Here is an 18556-nt window from a genome sequence, read left to right as displayed (position 1 = left end):
ACGTCATATTTTTGTTTCCGTTTTGAACGTTGAAGTGAAAATTCCAGTTTAAGATAAAAAAAAAACCGAATGATATAAACGCTGAGAACTATTTATTTATACTAAAAACGAATTAGAACAGAGAGTAATCAGAGAGTATTCAGCTTGAACAAGAACTTTTACCGGTATATGGAACAAATGTAAACATAAACAGAGCACGAGCCTTGTTTGCATGACAAAGAACTATGAGCTCTGTATCTTACTTAAAACTATACGACTGACACTCAAATTTTGGTTGATCATTAGCAATTCTGATGAATTATAAACAATAAAAAAAAAAAATGAAACAAAATCGTAACTGTAAGACTGAGAGGTGATACATTCTTTATATTCTATAGAGCAATCCGTTTTAGTCGTTTTAATCTCATTTTTTTTTCAATAGTTGTATAATGTTGATATATTGTCAACCAATATTCAATTCAACTTATTTTTATCTCCTGTGAAGGAGGCAGTTCCTAATGTACTGAGTAGATCATGACAAATTTTGATACTTTAAATACAACGATTTTTGTACTTTAACAACCAAGCCTGAAGATACGTTTACGCTTGAAGTGTTCTTTTTTTAAAAATAATTCTATGAAACTCAATACTTAAGAGAAAACGGAGAAAAAACTCAAATATATATATAGATTAACTTTGTAGCGATATAGGTACATGTATGTGTACAGAGTAAATTAGGCCTATTAAGTCTCCGACATACAAACTCAGATAAGATTGAATTATTGAAAACCTTAGTACATGCAAACAAGATAATGATTACTCCAAGGTTGTATGGGGCACCTGCACATGGCAATATTAATGTAGATAAAAGTACATTATCATAAAAATACTTTCACAGGTTTAGAATTTTTCAAGTTTACAATATTAGCAAAAAGAAAATGCACTTAATTTTCTGGAAAGCTTCTGATAGCCCCAACGGGATTCAAAAGCATGACTTGCATATTCGCAATCGACGCTTTAACCTATTGCACCCTAACCCTAACCTTGAAAGAAAAAACATAAAGAATGAATTTGGATTTTACTGTTTATTTCGATAGGAAGCACGTCACAATATGAAGTTGTCCTATACAACCTTAAATACGTTTTTCTTCTTCTTTGTGTTCACAACATTCTATATATATCAGACCAGATATGACAGAATACAAGTACTATATAACGAAGATAAATTGACTTTTAAGGATTTAAAAAAGCAACATATAATTTTTATTTACAGACCAGTGAATCGCAATTGCATAACACATAGCGATATCATTGTACAGGTTCTACATTCATGTAAAATATTACGCTGAAATATTTATAAATCAAATTAAATTCTTGAATTTTAAATTCAATTTAAGTTTACAGCCCTCTTACATTCTGTTTTAAATTAATTAAGTTTATTACACTGCGAAGGTCTCACAGTGGGGGGGTTTACATTAAACTGTTTTCACGTCTTTTAAATCAATGTTTTCATTTTTAACATCATAGTTCAAGTGTCGTGGTCTCCTACACGAGGTGAAAGTTGGAGAAAGGGGGAAGTAACCGCAGCACCGCATCCTCTCAAGTATTGACGTCAGAACAGGGAAAGAGTAAAGGGTCGCCTCGTCCCCCTTTTGTTGGGAACCCTTCACTTCCACCCAGCGTTTTAATCCGCGTTCGTACTCGGTGCCTGAAAAAATTAACCTTTTTAATACTTGCCCCACATGACATCTAACCATTCATTTTTTTTATTAAAAATTCAAGTTAGAAATTTGTGTTAACCCAACAGATATGGTACCACTATTTCTAGCCATAAACTAATGTTTCACACAGAGAATACCCAAATGTGGCGGAAATAGACGTGTTTTCTTTATAAGTCAATGGAGTCACCGATGGATATACTTTTTTGAATAAATTTCTATATTTTACACAAGACTGCTCTATTTCAGATAGTTTCAAAAATATAAACAAAGTCATTACCACCCAGCCCTTGAAAATATGGCTAGCAATATAATGAATGTTTTATTTAGAGAATTTTGTTTGACGTTTAGACTTGTGCAATCTTGTATGATCTTCAATTATTCAAAAGGAAAATATATATGTATAATTTTGACAAAATCCACACAAACTGCCACTCACCAGGAACAATGTTATCCAGCACGAAACCTATGAAACCTCCCGTGAAGGAGGCAGTTCCGAATAGCACCTTGATCACCTGATCCAGTTCCGCAGAACCTTTGTCAAAATGCATTAAATGATATACATTTCAGAAAAACAGTCCACTTAAAGAAAGCGTAAGAGTAAAGTATTCATTTCAAAATCTTCTGTATTTAGAAATTCTTTTTATACAAATCCATTTAGGGAGTTCTACATGTATCTTTAGTCAGGTGTATAAATAAGGTTTGAAAAAGTATAACAAAGCCGTGAACTCACACCTGTTTTGACAATAGCCTCGTTTTCAATCAGCCATTGTGGTATCATTAGACCCATCAAGAAAGAAACTCCTATTATCGTGATATTCCGTGTAGAGAACAGCTCACAAAACTGTAAAACTGAAAAAATATAATTATTTAACATTGGAATGTTTTAACTACATTTTTTTTTGTTTAAGGGTTTCTAGGTACATGTACATATGTAGCATCCTGTTAGTGTACATATAATTGTGTCATTTGAGGTACAAAAAAATGTGTAACAATATCATATATATTGATTGTATGACGATATTAAAACATTATTTAACACTTTACAAATGAGATTAAACATGCATATGGCATGACATGTGATTGAGAGACATCAAGAAGGAGATGCCGATAATTGTAATATTGCGGGTGGAATAGAGCTCATAGAATTGCAAGACTGAATAGATCAAGTTAATGACTTCATCCAATTTACACTATTATACTTTAAGTTTGCATATTTTAAAATTTCAACGTGCTTGTTTTATTAATGTATTGCTTGGAATCATCAAATTGGTATTGCTCTTATTTTGGATATGAATTGACAAATTAAGGGTAACGTATTTCTTAGGTTTATTTAGGGTCTGTCATACTGTTAAAGAGCTGTAGAGACCTACCTGATATACCTACAGAGGCCACCATTCCGAGCCCCAGTAGCAGGGTCCCTCCAACAATGGGGTCAGGAATCAAGGCCAGGACAGCTCCAACCTTCCCCACCACACCCCACAGAACCAGCAGGACTCCGGCTGTTACAAACACCGCCCTGCTAGCTATCTATGATTGGAACGGGGTTTAGTACGTTTAGTATATGTTTATGACAGAAAGCAAGAATGTGCCTATTACAAAAATCCAGAGAAAAGCAAAAATATGGACTCGACAATGTGCAAATTTTGACAGAAACGTAATCTGTGTATGACAAGTCACACTAGTTCTTCGTTTTTGCCAGAATAAAGTTCTTGTTTTACGCTTACTTTTGTTATTCCAATGATCCCGATGTTTCCACTGTACGATGTTGTCGCGTGGCCCGCTCCCATTAGACCAGATATGATACTTGCAAAGCCTTCTATGAAGATGCCTCTGTTTATTGCGTGGGGAGGCGGAACTGGTGCTTCAGAAAAGCGAGAAGCGGCAAAATAATCACCAACGGATTCAAATATGGATGACAGAGTGGCAGCAAGCATACCCATATAGCCAGCAGCACTGAATGTCGGCATTCCAAAAGGAACTGAAGGAAATACCCAACACTATAAAGATATATTATATGTAAAGCAAACAGTACGATATTTCAAAAATCGTCATTTCAGAAAATAAAACTATTTACGAGGGAGAGGAAATTGGAACCACGATGAGTCGTACAGAATGTCGAGTCTGGAGTCGGTCCTTGCTTGGAAAGAAGGTTCTGTGCTGTTGTTTGGGAACACTTCCAACTCAGTCAAAACATAAGAGAAAAGCCACACGATGGCAATTGTCAGGACCACTGGAAATAGCTGGAAGATCGGAAGCGTGGTCATGTGACACTTCCTTTTCAAGGAGAAGGACGGGACTGGAACTTGCACCTTGTTCATGACATTTGAAAACAATATCAACAACGCCACTGTTCTGTGAAAAAAAGTAAAATCTTGAAAAGACTGCAATATTTAAAAGGTAGCTGCAGTTCTGTTCCGACTATGAACTACATACCAGCAGCTAACATGAATGGTAGCTCCGAAACTTGCAATTTCGCATTGAACATGAATATTTACTGGCATTTTGTTCAACTCACAGTAAAGCGATGCCCCACTGTTTGTCACAGAAGTCAGATACCACGTGTGTGAGGGACAGTCCGATGAGGGATATAGTGGGGGCTATGGTGAGGGGTCCGACAAACCTCAGGATCAGTCCAATCAGACCCAGACCCCCCACCACCACCTGGGTGATAGATGCCAGGATCAGGTTACCCTGGACCTGAAAGTTAAGTAATATTCCACAGTTGATGTAGAATAAAGGAAAGAAAATATTTTCAAGACATATTTAACTCATCATCGCGGTAGATAGGCGTCGGATCTAGGGGGCTGGGGGCGGATTAGCCCCCCCTCCCCACTTTTTAGCCGGGCTCTGTTGAAAGCAGAGTCCTGGCTCTAGGCAGGCAAATCGCCTATGTTACTATAAATAGCACAACTTCAAAAGTAAACAAAAAACCAAACAGCGTCAAAGTAAAAGCTTCCGCTATACCAAATAGTTACACAAAGAGCCACGTTTTGTCAAAAATGTTGTTATTACTAAAACCGATTTGGTTTGACTTTTCCGATCGCGTCGCGTTCAACTTTTTCAGCTACGTCATACATAAACAATACCCTCACCCAATCTCTCACCAGAGGGCGTATTACGCTGTGCTTCAACACGTGTTAGTGAAGCTTGCGGAACGCGCCCTCTGGTGAGAGATTGTACCCTCACCTTAACCACAGTTTTTTTATTGGTGGATTCAGCTTACCGCTGATTGGCTGTTGGTTAACTAAGACTAAATTATGCACGGACAGAACAACAACATATCAGAGAATGAAAAATTCACATGGGTACTCGTGACTGTCGAAATTGGGCTATTTTTCGAAAGTGTACACTTGTGATAAAACAATACATACGGTACATAACATATATAGCTGTAGCTCTGTGTATAAATTTTGGGTTAGAAAATATAAAGCTACAGTGCATACAATACTTACATGTACAAAAAAACTTTACGGCAATTTGCCACTTATAAAAATAACACTATTTTTTTTAAATATTTACATCATACCATACCACATTTTGTGCAAATAATCCATTTAAATAATTCTTCATTTAGTTTACTACTGTTAATAATTGTAGCTGTACCCGCCCCAAACTTTCTCATATTAAACAACCTTTAACCGTACTCAGAAAGCGGATCAAGAACTGTATTTTTTATGTATGTAAACAAACCAATGTTCATGTATGGAGCGGGTGATCGGGGGTTCAGAGACAGGTAAAATAAAGAAATCTGCAGTAAATGGTTTGTGGATATTTTAGTATATATATTTACACCGAAAGTGATAGGGCAACAGAAGAAAAACGAATCGGACACTTGCCTAATGAAGACGCACATGTACAAACCTCCTTGCACTCTCCACTTCCGTCTCGTTCTTTCACACCATCGTTCAATACTTTTATTGACTGTCGATTGCCGATCGAAAGGTGTAGAAATCGAGGAATTCATACCTATCACTTTGACTGGCAAGTTAGTAGGTAATACATGTGCATTATACATTTACGGTATTTACATGAAATGAACGCTTAGCACATGCAACTTTTAAATATTATATTTTTTATAACGCCGTACTCTGGACCGTAGCTTGAGGCTATGGTTTAACGCCCGTTTACACAGAGAGAGAGAGAAGAGAGAGAGTGAGAGTTTAGCACAGAATTTAAACATACGGGATAGTCGATTTTGAATGAATAATATTGGGGGGAAATGAACTGTTCTGAGAAATCCTTCAGCTCTGGCATTGCATAAGTGTATACTGATAACTCGGCCTAAAAATAGGAGTTAACCAATCATATAGTTTTCACACCGGCGGCGTGTATAATTTATGCATGACGTAGCTGACAGAAATGATCGTGACGCTATAGGAAAAGTCAAACCAAATCGGTTTTGATAATATATTGTTTCTTTATATTAATATCGAGAGAATTGTCTATTTTTTAGTTCTCTTATCAATAACGTGTTTTAAAAACAAGACTATGCATTACAATGCGCATGAATTTCCATGAACTACTTTGCTGCGCGTTGAAGAAATGGGGATTGAATATATAACATTTGAATATATAACGCTTCTTGCAAAATTCAAGGCAGCAACTATTAAATTTTTTTCTACTAAGCAGGCATATTTTTGTTTAAAGCTGCTTACAAAATTTGGTCTCTTTGACGCTTTGCCTACATTAAAAGCATGAGAGAGAGAGAGAGGTATTTTCAGTCTTTACTACACAATATATATAAAGACACACCAAACGAGCCTGGCTTTCAGTACTTCAGTACTTTGATTTGTAAAGTTTTACATAACCATAACAAAAGACCCTTTTTTGCTTTTCAAGATTTTTTTGATAAGTCTAGCCCCCCCCCTTTCAATTTGCTTCCGACGACACTGCGGTGTGTTTCTCATGTCTTTATATTACTTGGATATGCCGTTTGCTTGGCCTAATGGGTAAATTTCTTAACATCATAAAAATAAGTAAACGGAAGAATCAAATTATCAATTACAAGAGTTGTCTCATTAGAATAACGATACAACTTTACCATGATCATATCAATAGTAATCATCGATGACTTTACATTGAAAAAATAAATCAATGAATAGTATTTCATCACAGTTAAACGCCTCTATGTCATTAAAGTTAAAGAAAATGAGCAAGAAGATGTATTTTAAAAAATAATCTTGCGAACATCTTGTAAAACGCTTTATAGTTTCACACTTATATGAAGGTCTTATCTAAACTAAACACAGAACTAAAACCGTGTGAAGCATAGCCCTGTACCTCTCTGATCCTCCTCTCCCAGGGTATAGCTAGGCTGTGGTTACCGTGCAACCCATTTACTAAAAAAAAGATTTTTTATATCAAACCTTAATGATCAAGCTGCTTTTCATGAGGTGAAAACAGCGTAAAATTTTAGAATTTGTCTTTAAAAAAAACAAACTACAAAACTGGCTTCACCATAAAAAGAACAGTGAACCTGTTGACCAAGGGAATCAAAGGTTTATTGGGGTTTTGCCCTTACCGTTTTGTTGTTTTCTTAAAGGTGCTTGGTCACGATTTGAACTGTTTATTTTTCTATTGTTTGATCTTTTTTTGTCCTTGAAAAAGTATTTTCTAAAAATCACAAAAAATTAAGTCTTGGTCGTGTCAGTTGTGGAGGTCTTAGCAAGATGGAAGGTCTACAATTTTTTGTGCAAAGAAACAAACAACTCATATTATGGTTTTGTTTACATATTGATTAATGAATAGAAAATACAAGGCTTCAAACAGGTTTAAATGTGATAAACACTATGTACTGTTTATTTGAGTTCACAACGAACTACCCCGGTATCAAGAAGAAAAATCAATCTTTAAATAAAACTTTTTTTTCAAATTATTTAACAATAAATTGTAAATAATATCATAAGATAAGTGAGTCTTGTTTACATTACAAAGAATTGTTAGCTCTATATCTTTAAAATGCCTCGACAACTGACATTCAAAATTTGACTGACCATCCAAAATGCATTAAAGGGGCATGATCACGATTTTGGTCAACAATTTTTTTTTCCGATTTTAATATTTAGAATGCTTCAGAAAGGCATTTTTAGTAGGGAACCAAAATTTGAGTGTCATTTGTTGAGTTATGAACGAGTTACAGAGCTTGAAATTCTTCGCTATGTAAATAAAGCGTTTGTTTACATTTTGAACTTTGAAGTAAAAATTCAGTTTTAAACCTAAAACGAATGTGTTTTATGTTAGAAACATTTTTAGAAATGCTTGAAATAAATGAAAAGACAAATAAGCTGGGAAAAGATTTTTACTGGTATATTGAACTTATGTAAACAAAAACAGGACACGAGCCATGTTTACATGACAGAGAATTGTGAGCCCTGTATCCTGCTTATAACTCTACGAATGACTCTAAAATTTTATTTGATCATTAGAAATGCAATTCTTAAGCATTGTAAATAATAAAAACATAAAAATAGAATTTGACTAAAATCGTGACCATGCCCCTTAAAATGCTTAATGAAGCGTTTTGAAAATAAATAAAAATAATTTTCAGCTCAAATCGCGACCATGTCCCTTTAAAAACGCAAAGCTATTTTAATTCAAATGTCTGCATTTATTTTATTTGTTTTTTTTTTTATTCGCGGGAAGGGTGGTCTATTGTGGGTGGTATATATTGACCTACTTTCGTCTGTTGGACATTTGAATTGGTCCAAAGTCATCATCACAACTATCGGGGCCACGAACGTATGGGATCCACCTTGTATGATTGGCAACCTGTCGAGGAGATAATATTTTGTTAGTAAATCAGACATGGAATGAATCTGCATTGTCATCAATGTACACAGCGATAACAATCAGGGAAAATTGGAGTTTTTTTTTAAAATATAATTTCTCTGCGAATGAAGAAAATTCCTTCAGTTATCACTTGCATGCATTTTATGTATTGTTAGTTAATCAATATAATGGTGTGTATAGTAATCATGCTGTAAGCAAAAGCATTTGTTTTTTCACGTATATGTTCTGTGTTTTCAAGTAAATTTTATATTATCATGCAATGCAAACATTTGGCGATCAGTGTTCCAAATTTACGATTAACAGTATTTCTAAAGAAAATAAATTAGACTTTATGTGGAACCTCGCAAAATATAACGATCTATAAGTTCTGAAGATATCTGGTTTGGTAATAGATGCAACAAGAGGAAATATGTACATATTTACATACCGGGATATTTTGCTTTGTGTGAAAAAATTGTATTCAAAGTGTTTAAAAATATTGCAAATGTGTGTGAATGATAATTAATTATAAAAATGAATATTGAATCTTGAGAAAATGAAAAGTGCAATAAAAAATATGGTTACGTATTCATTCAAACAGTTTTCCCTCAGGAATACAATGTATCTCTAGTCTGAGCACAAATTATCTCGGCAAAAACCAGCGGAAATAGAATTATGCTTGCTTAATTCAACTCAAATTTCTTTTTACATTATATCACTTTACATGTCAGTGAATATGAAAATACAGTTTATTACTGTAGTATAATAGTAACTTCGTATACCTTACACCAAGGACACACTGTAGAATGGTAGCGATCCCGCACATAAACATCGTGATACTAAGGAGCTGCGCGCGCACTTCGTTCTCGTTTTCTGGACAGAACAATGACGCCAAGATAAAGGGGAGAGACAAAGTCCCACCCAGGGTCATCAAAGCTTGCTGAAAACACGAATTATCATATGTGACTTGTAAGAGACAGTCCTCTATAATGTAAGGTTGCTGAATTAGGTGGGTAAAACGCATAGATTATGTCACAACGAACAGAGATGAAAAATAAAAGTTTTAAAAAGTACAAAAAACCTTCCTTTTAGCGATGTGAATTCAAAAAAAATATTGATTTAAAACACAGTTTTAAATTCAATTATGATAAGATCTGGTGTGCGGCACATATTCCAAAATCTTCAGCCATGCAATGATTTTTTCACAACTTCCATAGTGTGATTATGCTATAGAGTGGGTCTCCTGTCTATATATTTGTCAAAGTTAATTTTAAAGAACAGAATTTAAACAACAAAAGCTTGGAAATGTTATTTTTTTTAAAAGATAACATTCGAACGTTTCAGAAAAAAATGCAAGTCCGTAACCTTGTCATAAAAATATTCTATCACACATGCTGTTACCTGAAAGGATGAGTGCATGTTATTGCATTAGTAAAAAAGGAAAGCGACGATAGACGTAAGGTTTTTTTTTTAAAAGAAGTGAGCTTTTAACAAAACAACTAACCTCTTGTTCGTGTTTTTAATTTCCACTGGTATTAAGTTTAAAATACATGTATTGTTTTTGCTTGCTTTCATTATATCATAAAACAGTTAATTTAGATACTTTAAAAACAAATTATTTGTTTATAGTCTCTAGGCTATAATTAAGTATAAAATATATTTAAAGGTGCACAGCTGTCATATTGGGTTTTTGTGCTTATTTACAAATTCTAATGTAGACTGTTTACTTATTTACAAGTTCTAATGTATACTGTTTACTTATTTACAGGTTCTAATGTAGACTGTTTATTTATTTACAGGTTCTAATGTAGACTGTTAACTTATTTACGGGTTCTACTGTAGACTGTTTACTTATTTACAGGTTCTACTGTAGACTGTTAACTTATTTACAACTTCTAATGTAGACTGTTAACTTATTTACAGGTTCTTCTGTAGACTGTTTACTTATTTACAGGTTCTAATGTAGACTGTTAACTTATTTACAGGTTCTACTGTAGACTGTTAACTTATTTACAACTTCTAATGTAGACTGTTAACTTATTTACAGGTTCTACTGTAGACTGTTTACTTATTTACAGGTTCTAATGTAGACTGTTAACTTTTTTACAGGTTCTATTGTAGACTGTTAACTTATTTACAGGTTCTTCTGTAGATTGTTTACTTATTTACAAGTTCTACTGTAGACTGTTAACTCATTTACAGGTTCTACTGTAGACTGTTTACTTATTTACAGGTTCAGTCTCTAGGCTATAACTTAGTATAAACTATATTCAAAGGTGCACAGCTGTCATATTGGGTTTTTGTGCTTATTTACAAATTCCAATGTAGACTGTTTACTTATTTACAAGTTCTAACGTAGTCTGACGTTTATCTATTTACAGGTTCCAATGTAGACTGTTTACTTATTTTCAGGTTTAAATGTAGACCGTCTATTGTATTTCGATTGTAATTCTAGTCTTATTGTGTTGCAGTTCTGGTATTATATAGATGGTAAAATGTTTTAAATAAATTTTACAATTTTACATACCAAATACAAAATTATGATCAGGATTTACAGACTACCAATTTTGCCAATGGTTGAGTATGAAAAAAAAAATGACAAAGGACAGCGTGTCATGGCTTATTAAAAGTCAGCAATATGATTACTCAAGAGTGACATTCTTCTACATGTCAATGGCAAACTAACATTCAGAAACATCTTCCACGAAAAACAGTGATCCATGCTGACAGAAAAAAATCTATTTAGGCTTTACTATTGCATTTGACACTTTATACATCTGTTTTTGCCAAGCCCCACACTAATTGATGCATGATAAATTAAACAAGTGTTCTTAAGCTATCATTACTTATTTTCAAAATTAGTATAAGACATTTATATTTTGATCTTTTGTAAATGCCTTTTTTTGAGCCAGCTATTTAAATTTTTTAAAAATCGTACAAAGAGTAATATAAAACATTATGTAAAAGTTTACCTGTAGTCCGAAAAGAACCATCAAGTAAATAGGCGGCACCGAGTCCACGGAGTAGAAGACATTTTGACCCCCTTCAACCACACCCTCCGCTCCCCCTGCCTCGTCCCCCGGTAGATCCTGGGGGTCGGTCACCTGGCTGACCTTCTTATCTGAATGTTCCCCTACTGAATCCGGGTCGGACATCGTGTATAGCCTAATTGGAACGGGCACCTATCTCTCTCTGTCTTTCAATCGTCGATTCCTGAGATGAACTGTGACACAGTGGGGATTTGTAAAGTTCGTTCACGGCTGATTTAAGATAACAAATATTTACTTTTGGAATAGGTGAAACGTTAACGTTTTTTTTCTTTTTTCGAAAAAACATCAATATTATCCAACTTCCCCTTACTTTTCAAATGAGAAATAGGCATATTTTGATAACAAATATTTACTTTTGAAATAGGTGAAACCTTAACGTTCTTTTCTTTTTTCGAAAAAAACATCAAAATTACCCAACTTCCCCTTACTTTTCAAATGAGAAATAGGCATATTTTGATAACAAATATTTACTTTTGAAATAGGTGAACCTTAACGTTCTTTTCTTTTTTCGAAAAAACATCAAAATTACCCAATTTCCCCTTACTTTTCAGATAAGAAATAGGCATATTTTGAATATCAATTTGCCGTTATTCCGGTGAAGTTGAAGAAACGTCCCACCGACTAACCATATACAGAGGCTCGTGGTGGAAACTGTTCACTACTGCAAATTACCTTATATCAACTGGAACCAATCAACTATCTCCCGGTTGGTGATTTTTAATTACGAATTCAGTATTGCTTCAACTGATTTTAAATATGTGTACATGAAGATGTTCTCTCTAACTTTAATTCACTTTAATTTACCTTAACTGGATCAACGCATTGTGTGCTAATGGTGGTAGTCGTTTTACATTAGGAGACAATGATATAAGATTTTGTTTAAAAAGAAAACAAACCATTTTTATGTCTTCTGGTTATGTGCAAGCCATGCTTTTAAAAAAAAGATAAACATGCACTATCTCATTTGCAACTAGCTGTGAGTTTGTAAGATCGACAGAAATACCTGTGGGGTTTTGTTTTCGTTGTAAGTTACGGCATGTCTTTCTGATCCCCTGCACATACTTCCTGTTTCAAACTTTTTGAACTTTGGAGCAGAATAAGTGCAATACAGGGAATAGTGTTTATTTCGACATAAACCGAATATTTTCACTCAAATGTGTGCAATTTTTTAAATTTTCTTTTCAAAACAGGAGATCTAACACTATTTTATTATATCTTAAAATGATCCTAGAAAAGAATATAACGTCAAAAACTGAATTTCTTTATATCAAGGAGGCTCAACAAAATAAATATCAGATCTACCTTAGATTTTAAGACAGTAATTAATAGGCTATATACTATTATTTACTGAAGATATTTTGGTATTTTCTAATATTTTTATATACAGCTCTTCTTCAAAAGAACATCAAAACAGTCTTAAAATGGCGAAATCAAAACGAACCCTCTTAAGACAATGTCCAGAATGTCAAAAAGTTTGTTTAAAAATTAGAAAGAGTTGTTTTAAAATTAGAAGAAGTTTTATATAGTGGCCTCACAAAAATACTTGTAACTTGTGATGTGCATGTATGCATTATATTTACAAAAATAATATTGATAAGAAAATACATAATGATATTGCATCAAATTTACTACATTTATCATGCATTAGTTTCACTTTGTACGTTTGTCAAATTTCATTGTGTGACATGGAGCCTAATGAAAATAAAGAAATGAAAAATTATTAAAGACGCACTTTTCAAATTGTTATTTACCTAAGTTATAACTAAACTGCGTTGAGTATATCTTAAAAATAATTGTTAAATACTTTAAAGTACGAATTTATGTCGAGTTTTAAAGATTGTATCGCATCTGTGACATTACTTTTGAATCAACCCTCCTCTTTGTACCGATCTCAAATTAAGACAAAACCTGAAGAAATCCAGAATCTTACCTTGAATCAGTGCTAGGTATCTGAAATAGGGTCAGTGAACTGATATGTACGTAACTTATTTAGCTACTTGGGTTGATAAAAAAGGAATTTCACAGAACGCATACCTTTTTAGCTAAGCAATTGGGGATATCTTATCGATTATAACATATTACAAATGAACACAGTTACATAACTTCGAAATGAAATTTTAAAAGAAGATGGCCGAAAAAAAGCCGAGGAAATTTCATCCTTTCGATACTGAAATCATTAATCCAGAACCACACGTGCAAACATGCGAGCCGAGTTGTTTTTGACATTGATGTGAGTGTCACGTGATTGTGATTGTTGTCTAAATATAGCAACAGAGAAACTGGCACAAAGGAGAAACGAATTAGAATTTAACGGGGCATGATCACGATTTTGGTCAAATTCTATTTTTCTGTTTTTATTATTTGCGATGTTTTAGAAATGCATTTTAAATGATCAAATGAAATTTTAGAGTAAGGCATAGAGTTATAAGCAGGATACAGGGCTCACAATTCTTTCTCATGTAAACAAAGGCTCGTGCCCTGTTTTTTGTTAGCTCACCTGAGCTGAAAGCTCAAGTGAGCTATTCTGATCACATTTTGTCCGTCTGTCCGTCTGTCTGTCCGTCCGTCCGTCCGTCCGTCTGTAAACTTTTTACATTTTGAACTTCTTCTCTAAAACCGCTTATCCAATTTCAACCAAATTTGGCACAAAGCATCCTTATGGGATGGCGAATATAAATTGCAGAAATAAAAGTACGATCTGTATTCAAAGCGGAGAAAACCTTGAAACTGTAGAAAAAGGGGGGTGCATTTTTAAAAATCTTCTTCTCAAGAACTACCGAGGCAAATTCAACGTAGTTTAGCATAAATTATCCTTATGGGAAGAAAATATAAATTGCAAAAATTAAGGTCTAATTCAGTTTCAAATCTGAGTTATTACGAAAATAATGATAAAGGAAAGGCGTGTTTCAGCTTTGGTTCGGTTCGGCATCCGGTAAAATGGGTAGGCAAGACTTGGCCTGGTCAAAACAAAAGATTGGCAGTTATTAATCTGCCAATCTCATTAAAATTTCAGGATATTTGATGGACCAGTTATGTTTGTATTCGCTGTAAATATTGCCGCAAAATAATGCGTATTTGGAATTGACGATTGCCGATCTACCCCGGCTTTTATTTTGCCACGGCCCGGGTTTGCATACCCATTTTACCAAGACTCGTATTCCATACTTCTAAAACGAGGTTCTTTGTTTAAAGCAGCCATGACATTATACGAAAAAGGGTCGATCTGACTATAATGAATTTGCTTGTTTATGCAACAGTTCGTGTATGAAGGGAAATTTTTGAAACATGCAAAATATATTGGTGCCGATTTTGTGAAGTAAATTGAGGCTAAATATTTCAATGCGTTGACAGATTTCACACATGACGTTGGTGTTAGCTAGGACTGATTTTCGTTTCGTATTCATTATTTATGCTTTGTAATTTAACCTGGGAACTCTCGTATTTCGTGATTTTTACGTATCAATTCAAACAGAGACTTCGGTAGATCAAACAGTTAACTCTTTACCTGCGCAAATTAAGCAAAATCTGATGTATCAAAAAAGTACTGAAATACAATTCATTCTATCGGTAATTCGGCATTATCTTTTGCGTAATGGTAGATTAATGCAATAGGTTTTGTTGAGATCGATGCTCTGCATTTTCTCGAGTTTATTCAGTTTAAATAGAGTTTGATATCGCTGAAGGAAATATGTAGGTATATATACATGTGTATATATGATTCATTTCGAAAAAATAAATTGTGTTCTTTATTTGTTATAGTGCATGCATGTTTCTTGTGTTTAATTGTTTACAATTTCTATTTACTAACCATATTTGAGTGTTAAGCTTCGAATTATAAGCAATTAAGATACAGAGATTTGCTCACAATTCTATGTTTGTACACAGATCTTAAAAACTAAAGATTAAAAAAGTAAAAAATTTGTCAATATTTATTAAGAAAATTTTCAAAGTCTGTTCTTCCAGAAACCAATTTTAACAACTTATTGTATTGTAAACTTAACCTTTTTTCGTCATTATTACTCCTACTGTACATGTGATCCTTGACTGTGTTTGTGTACATTTGTATAAACTGATTTTGAACCTTAAATACCAATGAACTGGCCTTGAGTGAATAAAAGAATTGAAAATCTTAGGCCATTCTTTTTTTCCATTTTAAATGCTGAATAGGAAATACCAAGTTAAAAATCTTAAGCTGAATGTAATAAAGTCATGTCAACAAAATATGACTCAAACCTAGGGAAACTGTGAGCTCTGTATCTTGCTTATAATTCTACGATTGACGCTGAAATTTTGGTTGAACATTAGAAATTCTATATGAATTAGAGTATGTTAAATACTTGTACAAAAAAAATAAAAGAATGATATTCTGTATATACCTACTCTCTGGGGTCCCCTCATTATACAATAAATAATGTGAAATCTACATCAATTTTGATAGTTTTTCAGACACGAGTAAATAAAAACGACATCTTTAAAACAGTTTCCATAGTTTTGACACATTTCTGTTATGGGGATAAAATAATTATCGCTATTCCTAAGAAAATATCACAGCGGAAAATTATCCTGGTTTGTACGCGAGGTAAATAACAGTCATTTAATTATAATGGAAAACAAATTAAATTTTTGAATGTTTTAATTTGAGGAATTGAGCACATTGAGGTACAATTTTCTTCTTCACATCTATACATGAAGGATTTTTTAAAATAAAATACAATAACTATTATATATTTTTTTTAAATACAATAACAAGTAAGTAGTTGATGAAACAAATGTACCTATATGCTCTCATATATTTTGATCGCTTTACAAAGTGTGTGGGGGGGGGGGGGGCAGAACGAAAATATAGGGAATTGGAAGTTAACAACTTAACAGTGTACCCCTACCAAATGTTTAGTTTTATATCTTGCGTAGGATTTTCTTATTCTGGTAAAAAATAGTATTTCATGAAGGTACAATGTCAAAGATTACATGTGTGCAAAAATAATTGTAAAATTCGAATACTTGACAATATTTATTTTTTGTTATTCTACCGAGGGACCATATGGCACAATATCTTTTGAACGCCAATTGTTGCTCAGGTGAGCGATGTGGCCCCATGGGCCTCTTGTTTACATAGGTTCAATATACTTTTCAAACTGATATGTCTATCCCATTATTCATTTTAAGCATGAATACACAGTTTCTAACGTTTAACACATTCGTTTTAGGTCTAAAACTGGAATTTTCACTTTCACAATCAAAATGTAAACAAAATCTTTGTAAACATAGCAAAGAATTGTAAGCTCTGTAACTCGCGTATAGTTCAACGAATGACACTCATATTTTGGTTGCCTAATAAAAATGTCTTACTGAAGCAATGTAACATTGTAAACATTAAAATCAGAAAAACATTTTTGACCAAAATCGTAACCATGCTCCTTTAAAGTTATTTCCATCTTCGCTAGCCAAGGGTTTTCGGTCCACTTTGCTCCCCATAAATTTATGGGGAGCAAAGTGGACCGAAAACCCTTGGCTAGCGAAGATGAGTTATTTCATGTCTGTAGTCAGATAAATACAAATAATATTAGAGCCATTTAAACAGGAGCTTGGACTTTGGGCAATTGGCGTCAAACAGCAATGTGACGTAGACCTGTCTATTTCATTGAAGGTCACTCAGCCATTGCTCTTTGAAATCAACAAGATTTGTCTGGCTTTTGAGCCAATGAGACTACGCAATCGGTGTATATTTTGCTTGAAACCAGCGACATTTTAAACTTGTTTTTACGCAAGAAATAGATATTCACGTTCTACTTAAAGTCCAAGGTCTTGTTAAAATGGTTCTATAGTTCTTGAATACACAGAGTTTCACGCTTGCCCATGCTACATGCCGCATTGATTCTTATATTCCCCCGCGCTCGAGTGACTATGAAGCGAAAGGAAAACACTATAATGTTGGGTCAGTAGAACACTTCTCTATTTTTCCCCTTTTCAATCAGGTTTCTTAACTTGAGATATTTTTTTTAAAAACGTGTATAAATTTGATATTTGGTAAGTCATTGGTTTATGCATCACAATGTCTATTTAAACAATAAAATTCTCTTTTTCTTTGGGGGGGGGGGGGGGGGGATGCGATTCATGTGGATATGAAGGTAGCGAGCATTACAGAAAAATTCATAAAAGGCGTTAGCGGGTTTTAAAATATTTTTCTGTGGCCCTGCTATAACTAAACCAGTATAATGATTTCTATATACATGTATGAACCTCTTGTTCAACATTTTGTTAGTGTATATATAACAGTTTTTTACTACAGACTACAGTTTCTTATGTGGCCTAGCTAAATTTCTTTGCATGAATCATTTTTGATATGCATGTACATCTGTAGCTAAAAACGTCTGTAAATTGTGATAATCAACGTGATTAAAACTACATGTAATATAGATAAATTGTCTCTCCTTGCATTCCTTTCCTATCCGAATAGAAATTTATTAGTAATTAAAATGTGATGATTAATTCTAAACTGCAGCGATGGCATTATAGTACTTTAGTACTGGTGAAAGGTAACTGATATATTCCATAGATTTTCATTTCGAGGAAAATATGACTACGTACGAAAATATGACACTTAATTGACAAATGTAACATATGGATCTATTTTTAAGTGAAGAACAATATAAACTTAACATTTCAATAAGACGTCTCCGTGTTTTGTGAGGATGTAGCGGAGAGCTTACATGTATGTATTAATGCTATTATTATTTAACATGCAACTGCACGTGATTACAACCCCTTTTGAACTGGCACTCCCCCCCCCCACCCCCATCCCCCAAAAAAACCAACCAAAAAATCCGCCCTCCCTCAAATATATATTCTCCATAATCGGTGAAAATGCTTAACTCTGATTACATTTACAATGCAAAAGATTTTATCCCCCACTTCTAAATCTGCATAAATAAAACAATTGCAACTTAATTAACATTATTTATTCTTTTTCGCGGAATCGTTATCCGCTGCAAGGTTTGTGACTTTTCCTGTATCTCCCAGTCTGAAAGATATCGAATG

The 18556-nt window shown here is 33.7% G+C and overlaps 1 protein-coding gene across 1 annotated transcript; it reads right to left on the bottom strand.

The window, feature by feature from the left end:
* Positions 1–764: 764 nt before the first annotated feature.
* Positions 765–13556, bottom strand: LOC105327206 (solute carrier family 23 member 2). Its single transcript, XM_034473197.2, has 12 exons — positions 13449–13556; positions 11441–11691; positions 9251–9408; positions 8377–8468; positions 6981–7039; positions 4216–4397; positions 3775–4052; positions 3425–3678; positions 3071–3227; positions 2433–2549; positions 2137–2232; positions 765–1687 (listed from the first exon to the last, which is right to left on the bottom strand). Exons 2-12 carry the CDS (start codon positions 11621–11623, stop codon positions 1455–1457), a joined length of 1809 nt encoding a protein of 602 aa, XP_034329088.2. The 5' UTR covers positions 11624–11691; positions 13449–13556; the 3' UTR covers positions 765–1454.
* Between the last annotated feature and the right edge of the window lie 5000 nt (positions 13557–18556).

This window comes from Magallana gigas, chromosome 8, assembly GCF_963853765.1.
Source record: "Magallana gigas chromosome 8, xbMagGiga1.1, whole genome shotgun sequence".
Classification (NCBI taxonomy): Eukaryota; Metazoa; Mollusca; class Bivalvia; order Ostreida; family Ostreidae; genus Magallana; species Magallana gigas.
Note: the sequence above shows the minus strand (reverse complement) of the source record. Positions and strands in the feature narration are given on the sequence as shown.